The sequence below is a fragment of the Thermobia domestica genome, chromosome 11 (genome assembly GCF_964235325.1).
Source record: "Thermobia domestica chromosome 11, izTheDome1.hap1.1, whole genome shotgun sequence".
NCBI classification, from domain to species: domain Eukaryota; kingdom Metazoa; phylum Arthropoda; class Insecta; order Zygentoma; family Lepismatidae; genus Thermobia; species Thermobia domestica.
In genome coordinates, this window is record NC_137464.1 from 98,145,669 (window position 1) to 98,162,713 (window position 17,045).

General features: G+C 33.4%; 2 protein-coding genes across 3 annotated transcripts in view; one reads left to right on the plus strand and one right to left on the minus strand.

Moving 5' to 3' along the window:
* LOC145663637 (solute carrier family 25 member 45-like) overlaps window positions 1-17,045 on the minus strand; it is a 112,800-nt gene that overhangs the window by 43,165 nt on the left and 52,590 nt on the right. The window contains exons 1-2 of one of the 2 annotated variants that reach the window (XM_081729737.1): window positions 5,935-6,063; window positions 2,630-2,760 (exon numbers count right to left, since the gene is read on the minus strand). In XM_081729737.1, coding sequence (XP_081585863.1) covers window positions 2,630-2,675 — 46 coding nt within the window. In that variant the 5' untranslated portion in view covers window positions 2,676-2,760; window positions 5,935-6,063. Of the gene's footprint in view, window positions 1-2,629; window positions 2,761-5,934; window positions 6,064-17,045 lie in introns of those variants that run through there. The other variant, XM_081729738.1, reaches the window with a different exon arrangement.
* Window positions 13,047-17,045, plus strand: part of LOC145663636 (uncharacterized) — a 47,930-nt gene continuing 43,931 nt past the window's right edge. The window contains exon 1 of the mRNA XM_081729736.1: window positions 13,047-13,213. Within this exon, the coding sequence (XP_081585862.1) occupies window positions 13,175-13,213 (39 nt within the window). The 5' untranslated portion in view covers window positions 13,047-13,174. The remainder of the gene's footprint in view (window positions 13,214-17,045) is intronic.

Sequence of the window (17,045 nt, forward strand, 5' to 3'; positions counted from 1 at the left end):
CTGGTTCCCAAACTGGGAAGGCTACCCCTGAGACGCAGGAAAGAAAATCAAGACGGCACAGATTATAGAAATGCCATGAATTGCAAATTATTTTCACACTCTAAAGGCGTCAGATTATTTCTTTTCAACCACGATTAGCTAATCTTTGTATTAAACAAAATTTCATTTAAATATCGAGATTTTGTTTTACTGATTCCAATATGTACGCTATGGGGCAGAAACATTGGCATTACGCAAAAGCGATTAAAAAATTGCAGGCTTTCGAAACGTGAGCATGTAGAAAAAAGGAGAGAATTAGCTTGGTTGAACGGAAAGCGAATGAGGTGTTAGAAATATTAGCAGTAGGGGAAGAAAGGAATTTTAGATATTGTTTAGAGGAGGAAGAGGAACTGGTTGGGATATTGGATGAGGAGGAACTATATTATGAGGGACGTGCTAGTGGGTATGGTGTAAGGAAAGAGAGGGAGAGAGCGAAGAAGACTGTAGTTGAAGGAAGGTATTAAAACAGAAAATTGCTACGTCAAGACGAAGAGACTACCTGAGGACCACCGTACATCGAAGCTTCTCAGTTGCAGCAAGTAACCTGCCAATAATGGTAGAATAGCTGATGATGAGAAATAACTGAAATGGTGGAATTAAAAAAAGGAGGAAACGGAAAAACCCGAGAAAACCCAACGCACACGGTGTTGTCTACCAAAAGACCTCACATGGCTCAATATGACACATGTGTGGCTTGAAAACAAGTAATGTCTACAGAAAATGCGAACAACCAATCCAGAAAACGACATACATGCTACAGGGGCAGATCGACTCACACGGCTTGCATAAACTACTGGGAACACATTCACTCCAGCGGCATTTTTAGTGAAGCCAAGAAGTTCAAGTAGAAGACGTAATGATTTTCCACCCTTCTTTTTTACATTTTATAAAAGAAAATCAAGTAGTACCGGTACTTGTGCAAGACTCTTACGTAAGAGTCTTGATCTTAATCTTGGCCTTGCAGGTATAGTCTTGGTTTTGGTCTTGGTCTTGCACCTCTTGGTCTTGCATGCAAGACTCTCGCAAAAACTGCACGACCAAGACTCTTGCGCTCATCACTACTCTACACTATCGACATCACATCCATAATGACGTACAAGTGGTTCAATTTTCTCAAATGAGAGGAAATGTTCACTGTTAGGATGAAGACGGCTTATTCCAGTGTAAATTGGAGTTCAGCTGTATCTGGAATTATGTTTGTAAATAAAATCATTGATCATTGCAGAGTTAAACAGGGTCCTAGAACCTATTACATTACAATCAATAGTAATACCTATTGCTTTTGAAGTACAGGATGTCACCTTCATTATCCTACTACTGTTGGGGTGGGCGGTCGCCCACCCCCGCCCACCCTTAGTGCCGTCCCTGTTCTTTATCATATATCGTTTATTAGAAGCAAACTTCAGCACATCTACAACTTTTAAAATTTAATAAGGTCATTTGATTATTTGATTTATTCAACTCATTTTAGGTAACGTATATATTTGAGCAAGCTCATTCTGAACACAAATATGTTGCTCCACTACCTAACATATAACTTAAATCACTATCAGCTATGTTTTCCTATCATCACATATTCCCCAAGACAGCAGCAATACACAGTAGTAGGCTAGTAGTTCGTGGTGGTGTTAGTGATGCATAAAAGTTTATAGTTTTTTTTTTCTTTTGTAATTTAGCTAAAAGGACTATATGTTATATGTTATTTTAAACTATGTTCTTATCCATATTTTAAATCATTTTTAATAGAATTTATTTATTTCTGTTACATCTATCTACTACAACTACTACTGTATACTTATATTCTAAATCAGTGACAACACTTTTCATTTGGGGCGTAAGCGTATTGGCAGAGGCATTTTGGGAGGCAGCTATTTACACTATTTTGTACACATAATTTTATATTACTTGACCTGCATTATAACATATTATGTCTGAGGGGGGCACTCAAGGGGGCGAACAATGCTACCGGGGAGTGCAAGTCCCCTTAACTCCTCTTGCGTCGTCACTGTCTAAATTATAAGAAGACTGTATAATAAAGTGTACTATTTTTACACTGTCTTTATTTTCTAAATAATAAGAATTGTGCAATTAATAATAGTAGGTTTATATTCTACTGTATAAAAAGAGTGTACGATAAAGCAAGTTCGTTTATATTCTAAATGGTACGAATAGTGTACAATAAAGTATGCTGCGCTTATACACTACATTACTCCAATGATCGATTACATGGCTTTTAAAAGAATTCATTAATTCTTGAAGTCAAATTCAAATATTTTAAAACGTAGACCTGTTGCTTTTTGTTTTTTTTAATATATATATTCTGGAAGCAAATATCAGTTTCTTAGGGTTTATTCTAATTATTTTGTATTCTTTGTCATTGAAGACAAACTCTTCTGTATCTCAGCATGTCGTTGTTTATTTGTGTATTTATTTGTGTTGTTTATTTGTGTATTTTTAAAGTAACGAAAGTGCATAATTATGTCAGTTAATAACGCATTTTAGAAGTTTAAAAAATACATAACATTTTGAGAAGAACATTAATTATAGTATAAACTTAAATTTAAGCTTGAATAATTGAATCCAACTTTACCAGAGAGCAATCCTGATAGAAAATCGCACCATGAAGAGGCTGACATATTGGATCAAAACAACTGGCATGAAGGATGGGTTATCTTCTTCCTCTTTATTCATTAGTTGCTCTTCATTTGGAGTCCTCTTCACCTTCAAATCAGAAAATTTCTCATAAAACTAGTAACTAAATACATCCCATTTTCGGCAGACTTTCGTTGTAAGAGAAATATGTTTCTATAAGTCCCTGAATGCACTCAGAATTACTTCCTTGTTTAAATATATACGCCTACAGTTGGGTATTATAGAGACTAATGATAAATCTTCAAATATTTCCACAATCTAAACAGAAGGGGCGTGTATAAGCTGTAATTCGCCGTTAGTATAAGGCCAAACTGGCTCAAGAGTAAGCGACCTTTTAAATACTAAAACTTCCATTCATCAGCATCTTCAGTCAATTTTTAGTGGTAGTGACTATGAGTGTTCAACAACATCTAACACGTGAACTATTGATTATGAGTTGGAACTAACACGGGAGGGACCCACAAGTTGTCGCTAAACTCTGATTGCCATATAGCACATCTGATAGAGCATCATGAGAAATGTAAATGAGCAAAATTTAAGGTGCTATGGACCAGAAGGATAGGAGCTACAGGGCTTCGAAATTTGAATATCCAAAAAATTATATCATGGAATTATGCACGTTTAAAGTAAATATCTTGAAAACCGTTAAAGCAATCAAAACAAAAGTTGCAAAATATAATGAGAACAAAATGCCCTATCGAAAACCACAAACAGTGTTGCCAAAGGTGGAGCAGTGTTGCCAACTCAGCATAAAAATATTTTGTTTTAAATAGCACCATATACAACTGTGCACAGATTTAAAACACACTATTATCATTAAACATAACAGTGAAGTGTAGTGGTACAGTGTTGGACACTGTTGGAGCTACGTATGCTGAAAATGTACAATGGGGAAGTCTGATATATGGCAACAGAGGAATATATTTGAAAAAAGTGAGGGATTTGCATTACACTTTTGTAGCCTCGGTGAATAAGCAGACAACTCGCGAAAACAAAATGATACACGCGAGGAAAGAAACAGGTGTTTTCTAATTTTGTAAACTGGTTATCCTCTCCAGATTATCTTATCAATATTTGGAAGAGTACTTTCTTAGTTTATATCTTTCGTGTTTAGTGACATATTCTTTTACTTCCTTTCCTACATGCCATAAGATTATGTTTGTACACTGGAAATATAATTATTTTATTACTACCTCATTCCGTTTTTAGTCGGCCCGGATAGCCGTGTGGTCTAGAAGGCTAGACAACCGACATATTAGGGATGCGGATTCCCATCCCGCTTCGGACATGTATTTGATGTACTTTCTACCTTAAATGTCATTGTTATCTTCCTTTGTCACACTGGTTCGGATCCTCCTTTACACTATAGGTCCTGCCCTATATAGCTTCGGAGCTGACACAGGACATAAAAATGGCCCCCAAATCATGAACTGGGACATAGAGAAGGGGACCCACCCACGCTGTCTGCGGGATGGACCCCAAACCTTTAGTTACACCACTGACTTGCACGTCAATCGATTAGCAGTTGGCGTGTGTGAAATAATAATAATAATAATAATAATAATAATAATAATAATAATAATAATAATAATAATAGTGTACAACATACAATTTTACGAGATCAAGTTTATTTTTTTACATTACTTCTCGTGCTTTAAATGGCACTCTAATACGTTCTACAGTATTTTTTTTGGCGCATACCCAAATAATTGCTTACAGATCGATAATATTTGCGCAAATTAATATACCATGAAAACAATTGTTTATGTGTAAAACACACACCAATCTGTACTAGGTAGTCACTACAGACAAAAATTGTATCTAATATGGTTCAGCGCAGGACTAAATTGATAAGCGCGTGCGTTAGCGTTAGTAAGGAGCATGCACAAAGTGACAGTGGCTGTGTGCAAAAACAACTATTTGTAGGGAAAACATTCTCTGCTAAATTGTCATTGCAAACAAGAATTTTATCTATGCTTGCTGTACAGACTTGCGTTATTGGAGAATTCCCATTTGTTTCTTCGAATAATTCGAATTTTCCCGTCAGTTACGGGAGTTTTGACGTGATAAATTATGCAAGTTTGCTGCAAGGATAGTGTTCGGTATGCTATTTGTATGCATTTCCATCGTTCTTTTCAAACACGTGCTTTAGAATTTTAATGTTTGATAGGATATATATATATATATGCACAAGTTTCGTAATAATAAGACACTTAGAGCAGCAAACATTAATGTGAGTAGACATACATATTAAGAATATAGTACTACAAACGATTTCACACATATAAATAGCCTTTATCTTCTAAGGTAAATACAGGTTTCCTACATCGTACAGAAATTCATCGCCGATGGAAATTAATATTTTGTATAAACCTCTTTCAGTTACAATTACTCATTTTAATCTTAAATTACCATTTTTACGACGACAACTCGTCCAATCTGTAGCATCTTTACAGATTTTATTGGGGGAGAGGTAATTGTCCACCGACATAAGTTTCACGGTCTTGATTAGTATATAATTGTTGTATTCATATATTGAAAAATATGTTTCTCGAATTCAAATGGGTAATAGTATACATGAGAACCCCCTGATCTGCGTTTATTCTGTTCTATTACCAGTTCTACATGAAATACCATAAATTTTCTACGTAGTGCAATAGTAAGAAGTATCCATGTGCACAAGACATGCAATATGCGTTAAATCCCCCTCCCCACACACACACATAGTCATAGATAAAGTACAAGGGCACTACACATGCAGATATAAAATACAGGTACGTTTTTTTTTTATTTTCGTATCAGTCGATAAGTAAATAAAAGTCGCTTTGTTACCCCCTTTGTAAGTTCGTACATACTCAATGAATAATCCCTAAAAGTATGAGCGTCCTGCTCCTTCGGGAACTGATGCAGCTTCATGTATACTGTACTATATCCTTCAAAGGATAGGGCAATTGCTTCCTACCCTTTCCAAATGATGCCGCTGCAGAAAACTGCACAGTGTAGAAGCAGGCATTGGAATATTACTATTTTCACGGAGAAACGTGATATTTAAGTCCTATACCAATATGACCAAGTATTAAACTGCATATGGTTTTGTGCATCCGATATGAAACTCTTAATTATTCTTTTTAAATAACTGATATCATCTAATTTGTTGGATACTATGAATAGCTTAAAAATATTTTCAGTAAAACGAGTTCCCATATGTGTTATAAAATCAGTTTTCTGTAATATCAGACTTACTTTATTTGTAAAGGTAACTATTACCCAAATAAGGATATGAAAAACTAGTTGACTGTATTAAAAAGATTAGAAAATTAACATTTAACCTAACACTATGTAGTATTTTTTTTATTATTATTTCATCTCTTTTTCTTTCTTTAAAAGTGTTATTTAAAGTCGCGGATATAAATTCATGCCGACTAAAAAATTGTTTAAATTGTAACAAAAAATTTGATGCATCGAGGTATGTGTTAATATTATTTAATTAATCTACATGGTATAAAAATTCCGTATAGATGATGAATATTTGTGCAATTTTTTGGAAAATTTACTGTTAAAATGAGTAAGTGCGTATGAAAATGACCGTATTATATATTAATTTCTGGTGGGACAGAATTTGTGTACACTGTAATAACCTTGTGTTTTATGTTTACAAGTGTGGGATTACTAGTTTGAAACTATTACAAGTGCTATACGTCGGTTAAAATAAATAATGGCATATGAAAGAGTTCTGTTTTGGATAATATTTCCCACCGGCTGAGTATTTCTGCAGTGCACTAAAATGTATATTATGTTTACAAGTGTAGCATTACTAGTGGGAAACAATAACAAGCGTTTCTGGAAGTCGTATCACTTCGAAACACCTAATCAAGGTACCGGTACGTACTTGTAAGTGCAATATACAAGCACGACCCTAACCAATTCTACTAACCTAACCTAATCTCATCTAAGTTACTCTACTGGCCCAACTTAATCAATTGCATTAACCTAACCTACCCTACTAACTTAATTCTTAATTGTAGTAACTACCTAGCACAGGTTGGTACGCAGTTCTCGTAAGACTAATTGGTTTTATGGCATTTTAGTTTGTGCTTATATTATTGATATGTGCGCAATTATTCAGGCATCCCTAAGGAAATTAAAGAAAACTAGAGTGCATTGCGGTATTATTTGAAGCAAGAGTAGCGACGGAAACATTTTAAAAAGTGTCTCCCAAAATTTCAGTCTTCGCAAGAAAATTACTTAAAAACTATTTTAGAAAGCGAAGTGTATCAAATAATGAAAGTGAATGAAAAGTAAACATGAAACTGTTTTTTATTCAATCGTCATGTTCTCGAGCTGCCACAGATCACATGTCTTTTCTTTGTTAAGCTCACTTCATGTTTTATATCTTGGGTACAAACCAAGTTCCAGATACCTATATCAGAGAGTTTTGTTATAAATATTTTGAACTATAGTAATTTTAACGTAAAAAATATTGAAAAACATGGATGATGGTGAAGGATGAACTGTAAAGTTCCTTCATATTGCTCCTTCATTAGTGATTATATGTACCGGTATTTGTATTGTATTTATTGGTTTATTTATTTGTTTATTGCATATTGAACACAGCAAGTGTACACTCATTGACAGTATTCAGCAGTATACATACATGGTTACAATTCATGAATCTTTCTGCTACGTGCTAAATCATACGCTCAAAGTATTGTTTTACGGCTAGATCAAATAAATCTATCGTAGGGCTTTTTACTTCGACACTATTATATATGGGCATTTTCTTTTGAAAAGCGATATGCGTAATTAATTCGTACGCTTGATGGTTCGCAAAATATTAGTAATCACTAATGCATTTTCATATTCGGAAGGGATTTGAGATAATGATATTGATGCATTTCCTCATTGTGTATAAATTTATTTTTTAAAAAATGGAAGATAATGAGCTATTCTTATTTCATACTGGGGAGAGATCCATGGGTCTTTATATATTAAATAAAGCCAAATTTTGATTCAATTGATTCTAATTTGTTTAGATCAATAAACTGAACGTATCTCTCTTTCCTTTTTTCTCTAAAACTTTCACTGGTTACTCTTAATAAGCCAAAAGGATATCTTGTATCCTTAATCTTCCTAAACTTAAACTACCTTTATCCTCAACTTTCATAAACTCTTTTCAAATTCGTTCTTCAATTATTTTGTTCAGTACTCAAAGAACAATTTCCTTCATATCATGTGAAACTGATACTTCTGTAGCATTCACATCTCTCTAGGTTCGATTTTTTAGCAACAGTATCATCGTCGTCTTAAGGAAATATTTTTTGGTCAGTCTGTTGTTTCATGTATTCCATTACACGGTCGAAACAATTCTTTCGTACACTCGTTAAACACCTAGGACAGTGGTTCTCAAACTTTCCGATAACACGGACTTCCTGTTCAGTCGGAAAGTGATCTGCGGAACTCTTGCAATGCTATTTGAATGATGAATAGTTATTTTTTGTACTCGTACTGCCCACAGATACAGTTTCTTAATCTTAAAAATACTTCTTGCATAACAGCTGTGAGTTCCATTTTATTAGAATACTTTTCAATTTTTAGGGGTCGCGGACCCCACTTTGAGAAATACTGACCTAGGCGATTTGTTATTCTTACTCCCATACAAATCCTCAGAATATTCTTCACAATTTTCTAAGACATTATTCCGATCACTGACTTTTTCCCATTCCTATTTTCTACTGAAATCTTAATACCCAATTCTTTTCTCTGAATGTCCATAGATCGCACCTCCTTGTATATTTTCTCATATCTCCCTGCTCTTTCTAACTCTTCTGTGCCCTTACATTTTCTTTAATAAAATTCTCCCTTCGCTTTAATTGTTATCCTGTGTAATTCATTGTTTAACTTCCTGTAATTTTTTTGGCTTCATCTTTGTTATCTTGTTTCCACTCGTTTAGTTCCCTTATTTTCTGAAACATTTATTCTGTATCCCATAGTTTGTTAGTCATTCTTCGTTTGCGGTATCCTACTACAGGGTGTCTAATATACAATGCAACCCTTAGTAGGATACGATGGATACAATGCAACCCTGACGTTTTATCATAATAATTTCAAAGTTTGTTTTTCATTATTTTCAGGAATTGCATAATGTAGACAGATCCTTAACACCCTTTTGATGCACTGAAACATCAGCAGGGTTGCCAACTCAAAGTGTTAATTTATGAAAACTACGATTTTCCTAGTTCCCTCTCACAAAGGCCTCATCCAAATAGTTATCGGTGGAAATGAAAAATTCTTTTTTTCTGCTCCATATTTTGCAAGCTACTCCAACTAAGCAACTGAAAATTAATGATAGAATATCCATACGTATGAGTTATGAGTCAATTTACATGTTTTGCAAAAAAAAAAAAAAAAAAAAAAAAAAGATTTACACTTTCGGTTACATCTGGCAACACTGTGTGATTCCTAGTGTACTTCAATCGTTGCTTCCTAGTTTAAAAATATATGCATAAACAAGACTTCATTTTGGCATAACATTATTTGTGTATCACTTCAGGCTCAAAAGTTCTACTATCCCAAACTCCGGGTTGTATTGTATGTTGAACACCCTGTACTTTTAATGCATCCTGGAAAGTCTTCGCGTTCAATAAGCTATTCCAGAATATTTCCCAGCTCATGATAAAATGTATTTGATATCTTTGGAAACTTATTGAGGATTTTCTTGTATAACTTCTTCTCATGGACTAGTTGAACCAAGTGTTCCTAATCGCTAGTCAACTCTACCAGCATAAATTAACCAGATTTTTTAGCCTCTTTTTATTACTTTCGCCAAAACCTACCTTCCTAGCCTTTCCTCAAAACTGCATTAAAATTTCCCATCACAGTTACGAAATCACTTCTTTTCTGTCTGTCTATGATTTCATCTATTTTCTTATAAGTTTCCTCTATTTGTTCAGCTGTTTCCTCTGTAGTCGGTGAGTATTTTCATATCCTTCGCATTTATAATAAGACAACTAGATCTCTCTATTTTAGGTCTTAATTTCATAGCCATATTATAAACAAATTTTACCTTTAATATGTTTTTTTATATATTTACCTAGAATAACTCATACATAATTATGATTTTCCTTCTCACTACCTAAGTAAATAATTCTCTATTTTTTGCTTCTCAAGTCTCCATTACCTTTCCATCTAATTTCACAGACGGCTACTAAATTTATATTTGTTTCGTTCATTTATTCTTTATGATTTTCTAATTCTCATTCCTGTGACTAGTTCTATATTCCTGTTCTAATCCTATTGCCTATTAATCTTGGTTGCCTTTTTCCTTCTAGCGATTTTTTCCATATTGTTCCTTTTTATCTAATAATCTTTCATAAGACATTCCCCTTCCAGAAATATGAATGGAGAGATATTTTATCTCCGAAGCTATATTTTTACTTGCTAAAGACCATTTTACAAGTATTATTTTCCTATTGTTGACACACTAAGGAAAATAGAATGATAGTTCGCTGTTATTTTCCACTTCACAGTATCTCAACTGTCAAATCATTCTGATTATGTTTACAACTATTGTTAATGTTACTACCAGTCGGACTGGTTTCTGCGAGCTCTGTTTTGGATAGCGTACGCGCATTTGGCATGAGAAAACCTGGGTTAAACTCCCGGCAGGAACTCATGTTATATGATTACATGTTAAGCTCTAGGTCCAAGTCTCATATAGCCTCGCTGCCGAAAGGGACATTAAATTAAATTCAAATCAAATAAAAAAAACTATGATTTCCGGTAACTTCACCTTTTTGGAAGAACTGCTGCCTCAGTATCTCAGCTCCCAAATCAATTAAATCTTGTTTGGGACTACTGTTACAGTTACTACCAAATCTGTGCCATACCATAAAAAACTATGATTTCCGCTAACTTTACTACTGAAAGAACTGCTGCTGCTTTTTTCTCAATACATTTTGCCATGCTCACTCCATTTACTCCAATTTGGTATGGAGGGTACCATTGTTACGCACCTCTCAATTTTACTGTAGTACGCAGTCTTTTATATCCTAGTTATAAGTGACTTCTAAAAGCGGCTATCGGAGAGGCATACTACGAACCTCTTTTAAAATACTAATAATATTTTTTAAATTTGAAGTGTTTTAATTCACAAAGTAGAAATCAAAATTAGCATTATGCCAGGATTAACTCTACCCACTGGCGTAGGAAAGGGGGGGCCCAGAGGGGCCGGGCCCTCCCCAAAGAGGTCTGACAATGTACTTTGTCATTTTGATGTCTGTAATTTTTTATATATTTTTATGTTTATATAATTTTTGTTTGTAATTTTTCTATATGTACCTATAATAGCACTTTCCCCCCCCCCCAAACACACATCCTGGCTACGCTACTGACTCTACCACAATATAAGCAAATACACAGAATAATAAATAAGTATGTTTCTTACTTGCTAGTGATAATACAACTTCTCAATGAAAATTATTCTTATTATCATACGTACATAGCATAAAATCCTCCAATATTCATTGTACTACATTTTTTGAAGAATATACGATTATACACTGGAATAACAATATTATTTACTATACGGTTCTACGAAGTTTCAGAAAAAATAGTTAACATTTAAAGTGTTATTTTGGTACTATCAATACATCGTATATACATGATCTTTTCAGTAATATCTAACTAACTTAAGTGTGGTCATCGATATAATTTGAAATGAATTGTGTTCTATCTCTGTCAACAGCTTTGCTTTTGTATTTCTTTTATTTGATTTAAATGTAAAACTTTTTTAGTATCGGGGCTATATTATATGAATATACGAGTTTACTTGAAATCCGAATTAAATGTAGTCCTATCAGTGATGCAAACCAGTGGGAAAAATCCCATTTTGTGGGATTTTTGACGTTAATTTTTCGAATAGGGATAAGGGGAATTTTCATCAAAATTAGCAGCATATATGAGTTTTTTCATATTTATTTCATTTCATAAAATTCTCTACGAGTGAGAAGTAGGGTAATAGCGCTTGAATAAACGTGAAATCGATGCTAATTGTCAAATTTTGTTGTTGGAAAGTGCATATTACTGTGAAAGTTATTTATACAGTGACTTTGTGAATTTCAAAAATGAAGCACCAAGGAATCTAAATTGTACTCCGGAGTTTCAAAATTACGAATGAAAGAAAGTAAATTACCAAACGATAAATAGACAATTTCTAAAACGTTCCACACGAAATAATAGAGAATGAAGTTTGTCTAGTTTTCTATTACATGTAGAAAAAAAATCATGGCACAAAAGCGTGGTGGAAATACTAAATTCCGGTAACAAAATGTAGCCTACTTGTTTTCGTCAACCATTTTAAGTCTCTTTTAATTAAGGAAGATAATTATTAGGAATTTAAAAGATTGGAATTTGCGAATAATACACTCAACTATTTAAGAAAGTAACTGACTTATAGCAGTTTCAATTTTCGTATTTCAAAAATTTTGAAAATTTTGTAATTAGTATAACACGTGTTAATTTTAAGAGCAAAGCAGGAATTTCTGCCTTTCGAGATGGGATTTTATAAGATATGAATCAAGATTCCCATACCGAAAGTACCTTCCACACTTCAAATAAACAAAAAGAAAATACAAACTGTACTTAATTTTTGCTTTTCATTTCGACGTTTTTTAAAATGCAATCAACAACATGTATTGACTGCATTTTTTCGCTAGTAATTACATACTTTATTATTTACAATAAGATTTAAATTGTGTGTTCTTTGTATTCACTATAATCGTCAGTATTAAACCCTTAAAATTTAAGAAATTTACTATATTGTTCTTTATTAAATATTATAATGTAAGCTATAAATGCATAATTTGCGAAACTGTATGAGCTTTTGTATTATAATTCCCGTTAAAATTATTGAAAAATAACAAAGTGTCATTTATCATGTAAGAAGAATTTGAGAGATTGTTCGTAAACAGTTCTAAAAAACATTGTAATTCGATAAAAGAAACACGAAAACAAAGGGACAAAGGAAATTCCATTGACCAACATTCCATTTTCGTAAGTATAATATGACGCATTCATAGGTACCATACTAGCTACTAGCTAGCTTTGTTGTGCACAATCTCTCTCTCTCTCTCTCTCTCTCTCTTTATATATATATATATATATATATATATATATATATATATATATATATATATATATATATATATATATATATATATATATATATATATATATATATATATATATATATGTGTGTGTGTGTGTGTGTGTGTAGACGCAGTTTCATTGCTTCAACAATGATTCATAATGTTTATACTTCTAACTTCCCGCCTGCGCAAAAGCATTACAAGTTCATCTGTCAATGCACAGAATGTGTGATCAGTAACAACCTTAAATGGTAACGTGAGTGACATATACAATTCAGTTGATGTGAAGGCAGACTTCGGATAACACCTATTCTTGTTAAGTGCCATCCTTATATATTATGGACGGGAAACAAAATAATAATCGACCATCAATCAAGGTAATATAAATCACATTCATATCTTTAAATTCAAATGAGTTTCTTTTCTAAGATCACCAACTGTTAAATATTGTTATTAGTAGATTATAAGCGTCCCTCCATATTGCCTCAGTATTATCGTCAACACTTTTTTTTTAATTTTAAGTTTCAATTCTCAAGACTAAAATCCCGAGTATCCAGGAAACGAATTGTAAACATTTAGAAGGTGAGAACTTTCATTTGAAATATTTAGTTTGCCCAATAACGGAGATGAATTATTTAGTCTATTGATTGTAATATACAGATATTTTCTTTATTTTCTTTAGCTCTACGTAGTTACATTGGTAATCATATTTTACACATGCATAACAATTTTAAGCTAAAGGGAGGAAACATACCAAGTATTGATTTACAATAGTGATTTAATACTTCTTTTTCAACTCGAAAATAAATGGTTTAAAATGCAAAACATTAGTAAAAGGAAATAAATGAATCCTGTCAACTATGAAAGTTAAAGGATAGAAAATGGGAGAGGTTGTTAATTTTCGGCACTTAGAAAGTATTACTACTGAAAATACGAACTACGAAAGGGGAAATAAAAGCAATGATTTAATTATCGAAAAGAGACATTAGGAGAAAAGAAGAAAATAAAAAGAGTTTCGTAAGTGATTGAGTCGAGTTTTGTAAAAAGAAGAAAAAAAGAAAGAAAGAAAAAGAAACTGTCTTGTACTAAACCGAGCAGTGATGATAATATTTCGGAAGAGCAATGAAATGGTTTGAGAGTTTGATATAGAGAAGTATGGGGAAAATGGCTTAAGCAGTTCCGTGCCCTAGGGGTGGGGCGAGCGGGATGACAAAGTAAGAAGGCTCAAAATTTGGGAGAAAAAAAGAATAGAAGAAAAGAAAAAAAGAGTGGAAAAATAACTTGGAATATTACTAGTATGTACTTAAGTCCTCTTCCTGCTTTAGGAAGTGGTCCTATAATGTTACTCATGTTAGGAAAATGCATGTGCACTTATATAAAATGGAAAGAAAAAAGTAATAAAAAGTGCTCAAAATCAAGGAAAAGCAGGGTTTATTTTTGAAAATTTCATTACGGTTCGCGTTAGCCATGGTGGCACTTCGTGGCTGGTCTCTCGACTAGGGGTGTTCGATAAGGCTGAGGATCTATCGAACTTCGGGAGTGAAAATTTATCGAGTTGTCATCGGTTACTCGAAACCGTTCGAGTATTTGAAATTATCGAAGTTTCGAGTATTATCGAAGTTTTGGGTATTATCGACATTTCGAGTATTATCGAAGTTTCGGGTATTATCAAAAATAGTGATGGACAGTTCGGTTTCTTCACCTCTCCAATGATTCCTTCTTGCAGCCAAAGTAGTCAAACAACTTTTTTCATCTGATAAGTTATTGCAAAGTTGTATTTGTCGAAATCATATGTAAAATTATTTTTCTACCTGTCCTGTTATTGGCGCAACCGACAAAGTGACTATTAATAGACTAATGGTGTCTTGGATTCCAATTCTATTCGGGTGATGCATGTTTTGTCTTCCTCTTTCTCTCTTCTGACAGACTGCTTAAACCTTGTACAGATCTGTGAAAAAAAAAAAAAACTTTTCCTTTCCTTTCATTGCTAAGGAGAAAAGTTTTAAAATGAACACCCTATTATATACAACTATGATAACCTCGAATACATTGTTTCTTCCGAACACTCCGATAATTCCGAATTTTTAAAAATATTCAAGCGACTCGACAAATGCGATCATATTGATATATTTCTGTACTTGCTGCTTTCAAACATTTCGAGACTCTCGAACAGTTCGAGTGTCTCGAAGTTGTCTAATGTTTCTTACATTTCGAGTGCCTCGAACACTTCAAGAGCCCCGAACATTTCAAGAGTCTCGAATATTTCAGGAGTCTCGATCATTTCGAGAGTCTCGAATATTTCAGGAGTCTCGATCATTTCAAGAGTCTCGAACATTTCGAGAGTCTCAAACATTTGGGGAGTCTCGAAAGTTCGATAATTCGATAAAATTAAAATTCTTTATCGATGAAACGGTTTTGAAATTTTATCGAATTGTTATTGATTACTCGATTATCGGAACAGCCCTACTGTCGACCTCACTCATATGTACGGGAGCGTCGTTGAATACACCCGCCTCTGTCGCCGATTTTCCACGGCACGGCATTGGGCTTAAGAGAAACAACGAAGTTTAAGGGGGGAAAACTCCGAGAAAGAACAATGTTGGTGGTAATCAAAAAGAAAAAATGGCTGGTTACGATACTATTTGACAAGAGATAATCATATTAAGTGTAGTGGAAGGTTTGGTAGACGGTAAAAGGTTATTATTATTATTATTATTATTATTATTATTATTATTATTATTATTATTATTATTATTATTATTATTATTATTAATATTATATGTACTTGTGATAAAGGAGCGAATGGCAGTTACAAGTTGGAGGGTAAGCAGGTAGTAAATGACTAAGTTGAACTTAAATGACCTCAAGGAAACCCAAATTGGGGAATTTCTGCCAATTCACCACGTATACCTCTAAGGGTTTATCACCTCTGAAATTTGATAGGAGTAATTATATTTCGTTGGTTTTCTGTGACAGAGAGAAGCTTCTCTCAAATGTTGAATATTAATACAATATTTCTCTTTCATATCTTGTAGATTTACATTTTTGTAATTTATGGTTTATACAGTGGCGGTTCTGAAGGAAATCACATCGATAAAAAATTAAACTTTATATCACTAAAAGCTTCATATACTTGTAGCTTCAGAAAGCTGGGGAAGCTTTCTTTCCTTTGCTTGGAGCGATAAAACTAAAATTTTTACTGACTTGACTTCTTTCAAGAGCCGCTACTTTGTTTGTGTAACAGATTTAAGGCCGTATCTAACGTTTTCAGCGGAGATCATCAGTCCCTATATAATGACATCGTGAATTTCTTTCCAAAGTATTATGAAAACTATTTGTCTTATGCAGTTCAAACTTTCTTCAGATGTTAACCTATCCAAATACTACATGTTAACTTTTTTTTATTTTTAATCTAGCTCTTATAGTTCATTAATATTACTTTTTTACAAGGAAATATGACAGCGCTGGAAAGCACATAATCAGGGTTTCTTTTCCTGATCGTGGAGGTGCAGATACCTGATCTATTCACACCACTGTTCCTCACATATCTTCAAGAAGTTGGTAGGGGAGGGAAACAAGTAGATATGAGATAATATTGTAAATCTAAAAATGCGGAGAATGCATATCTTCGAAGTTATGTTAGTTGACAACCTAATCGTATCAGTCGGAAGAAGAAAGGATTGCGGGAGGCAAGACTGGCTGTTGTCAAAAAAAAAAAAAAAAAAAAAAAAAAAAAAAAAAAGACAACCTTATCTACCTACACATTTTTTTACTTGTATTTTATTACAAGTCTTCTTGTCAACCAGGATGGACTTTCCCTATTTTCCTATTTCAACCATTTTTTATCGTAAATCTTGATTCTTGCGCGGTGAAAAAAGGGGACAAGTCAGAGAAAACGCAAAATAAATGCATTATCATCAATATTTTGCTTTCCAAAATAAGGAATGTAACTTTAAAACATAAAACTTTAAAATAAATATATGGGAAGATGAAAGAACAAATCATGGCATTTCATGCGTGTGCGTAACAGTTATATACAAAATAAATAATTAAATATTATAACATTTTTGAGAGTCTAGATCATTTGGCTGGGTAGTATTCTTAGTAATGACATGAAATGCGAACGTGAAATAAAAGCAAGGATAGGAATGGCGAAAGAAGCCTTTAAAAGAAAGAAAAGTCTGTTTTGTGGGACCTTGAGCAAAGAGT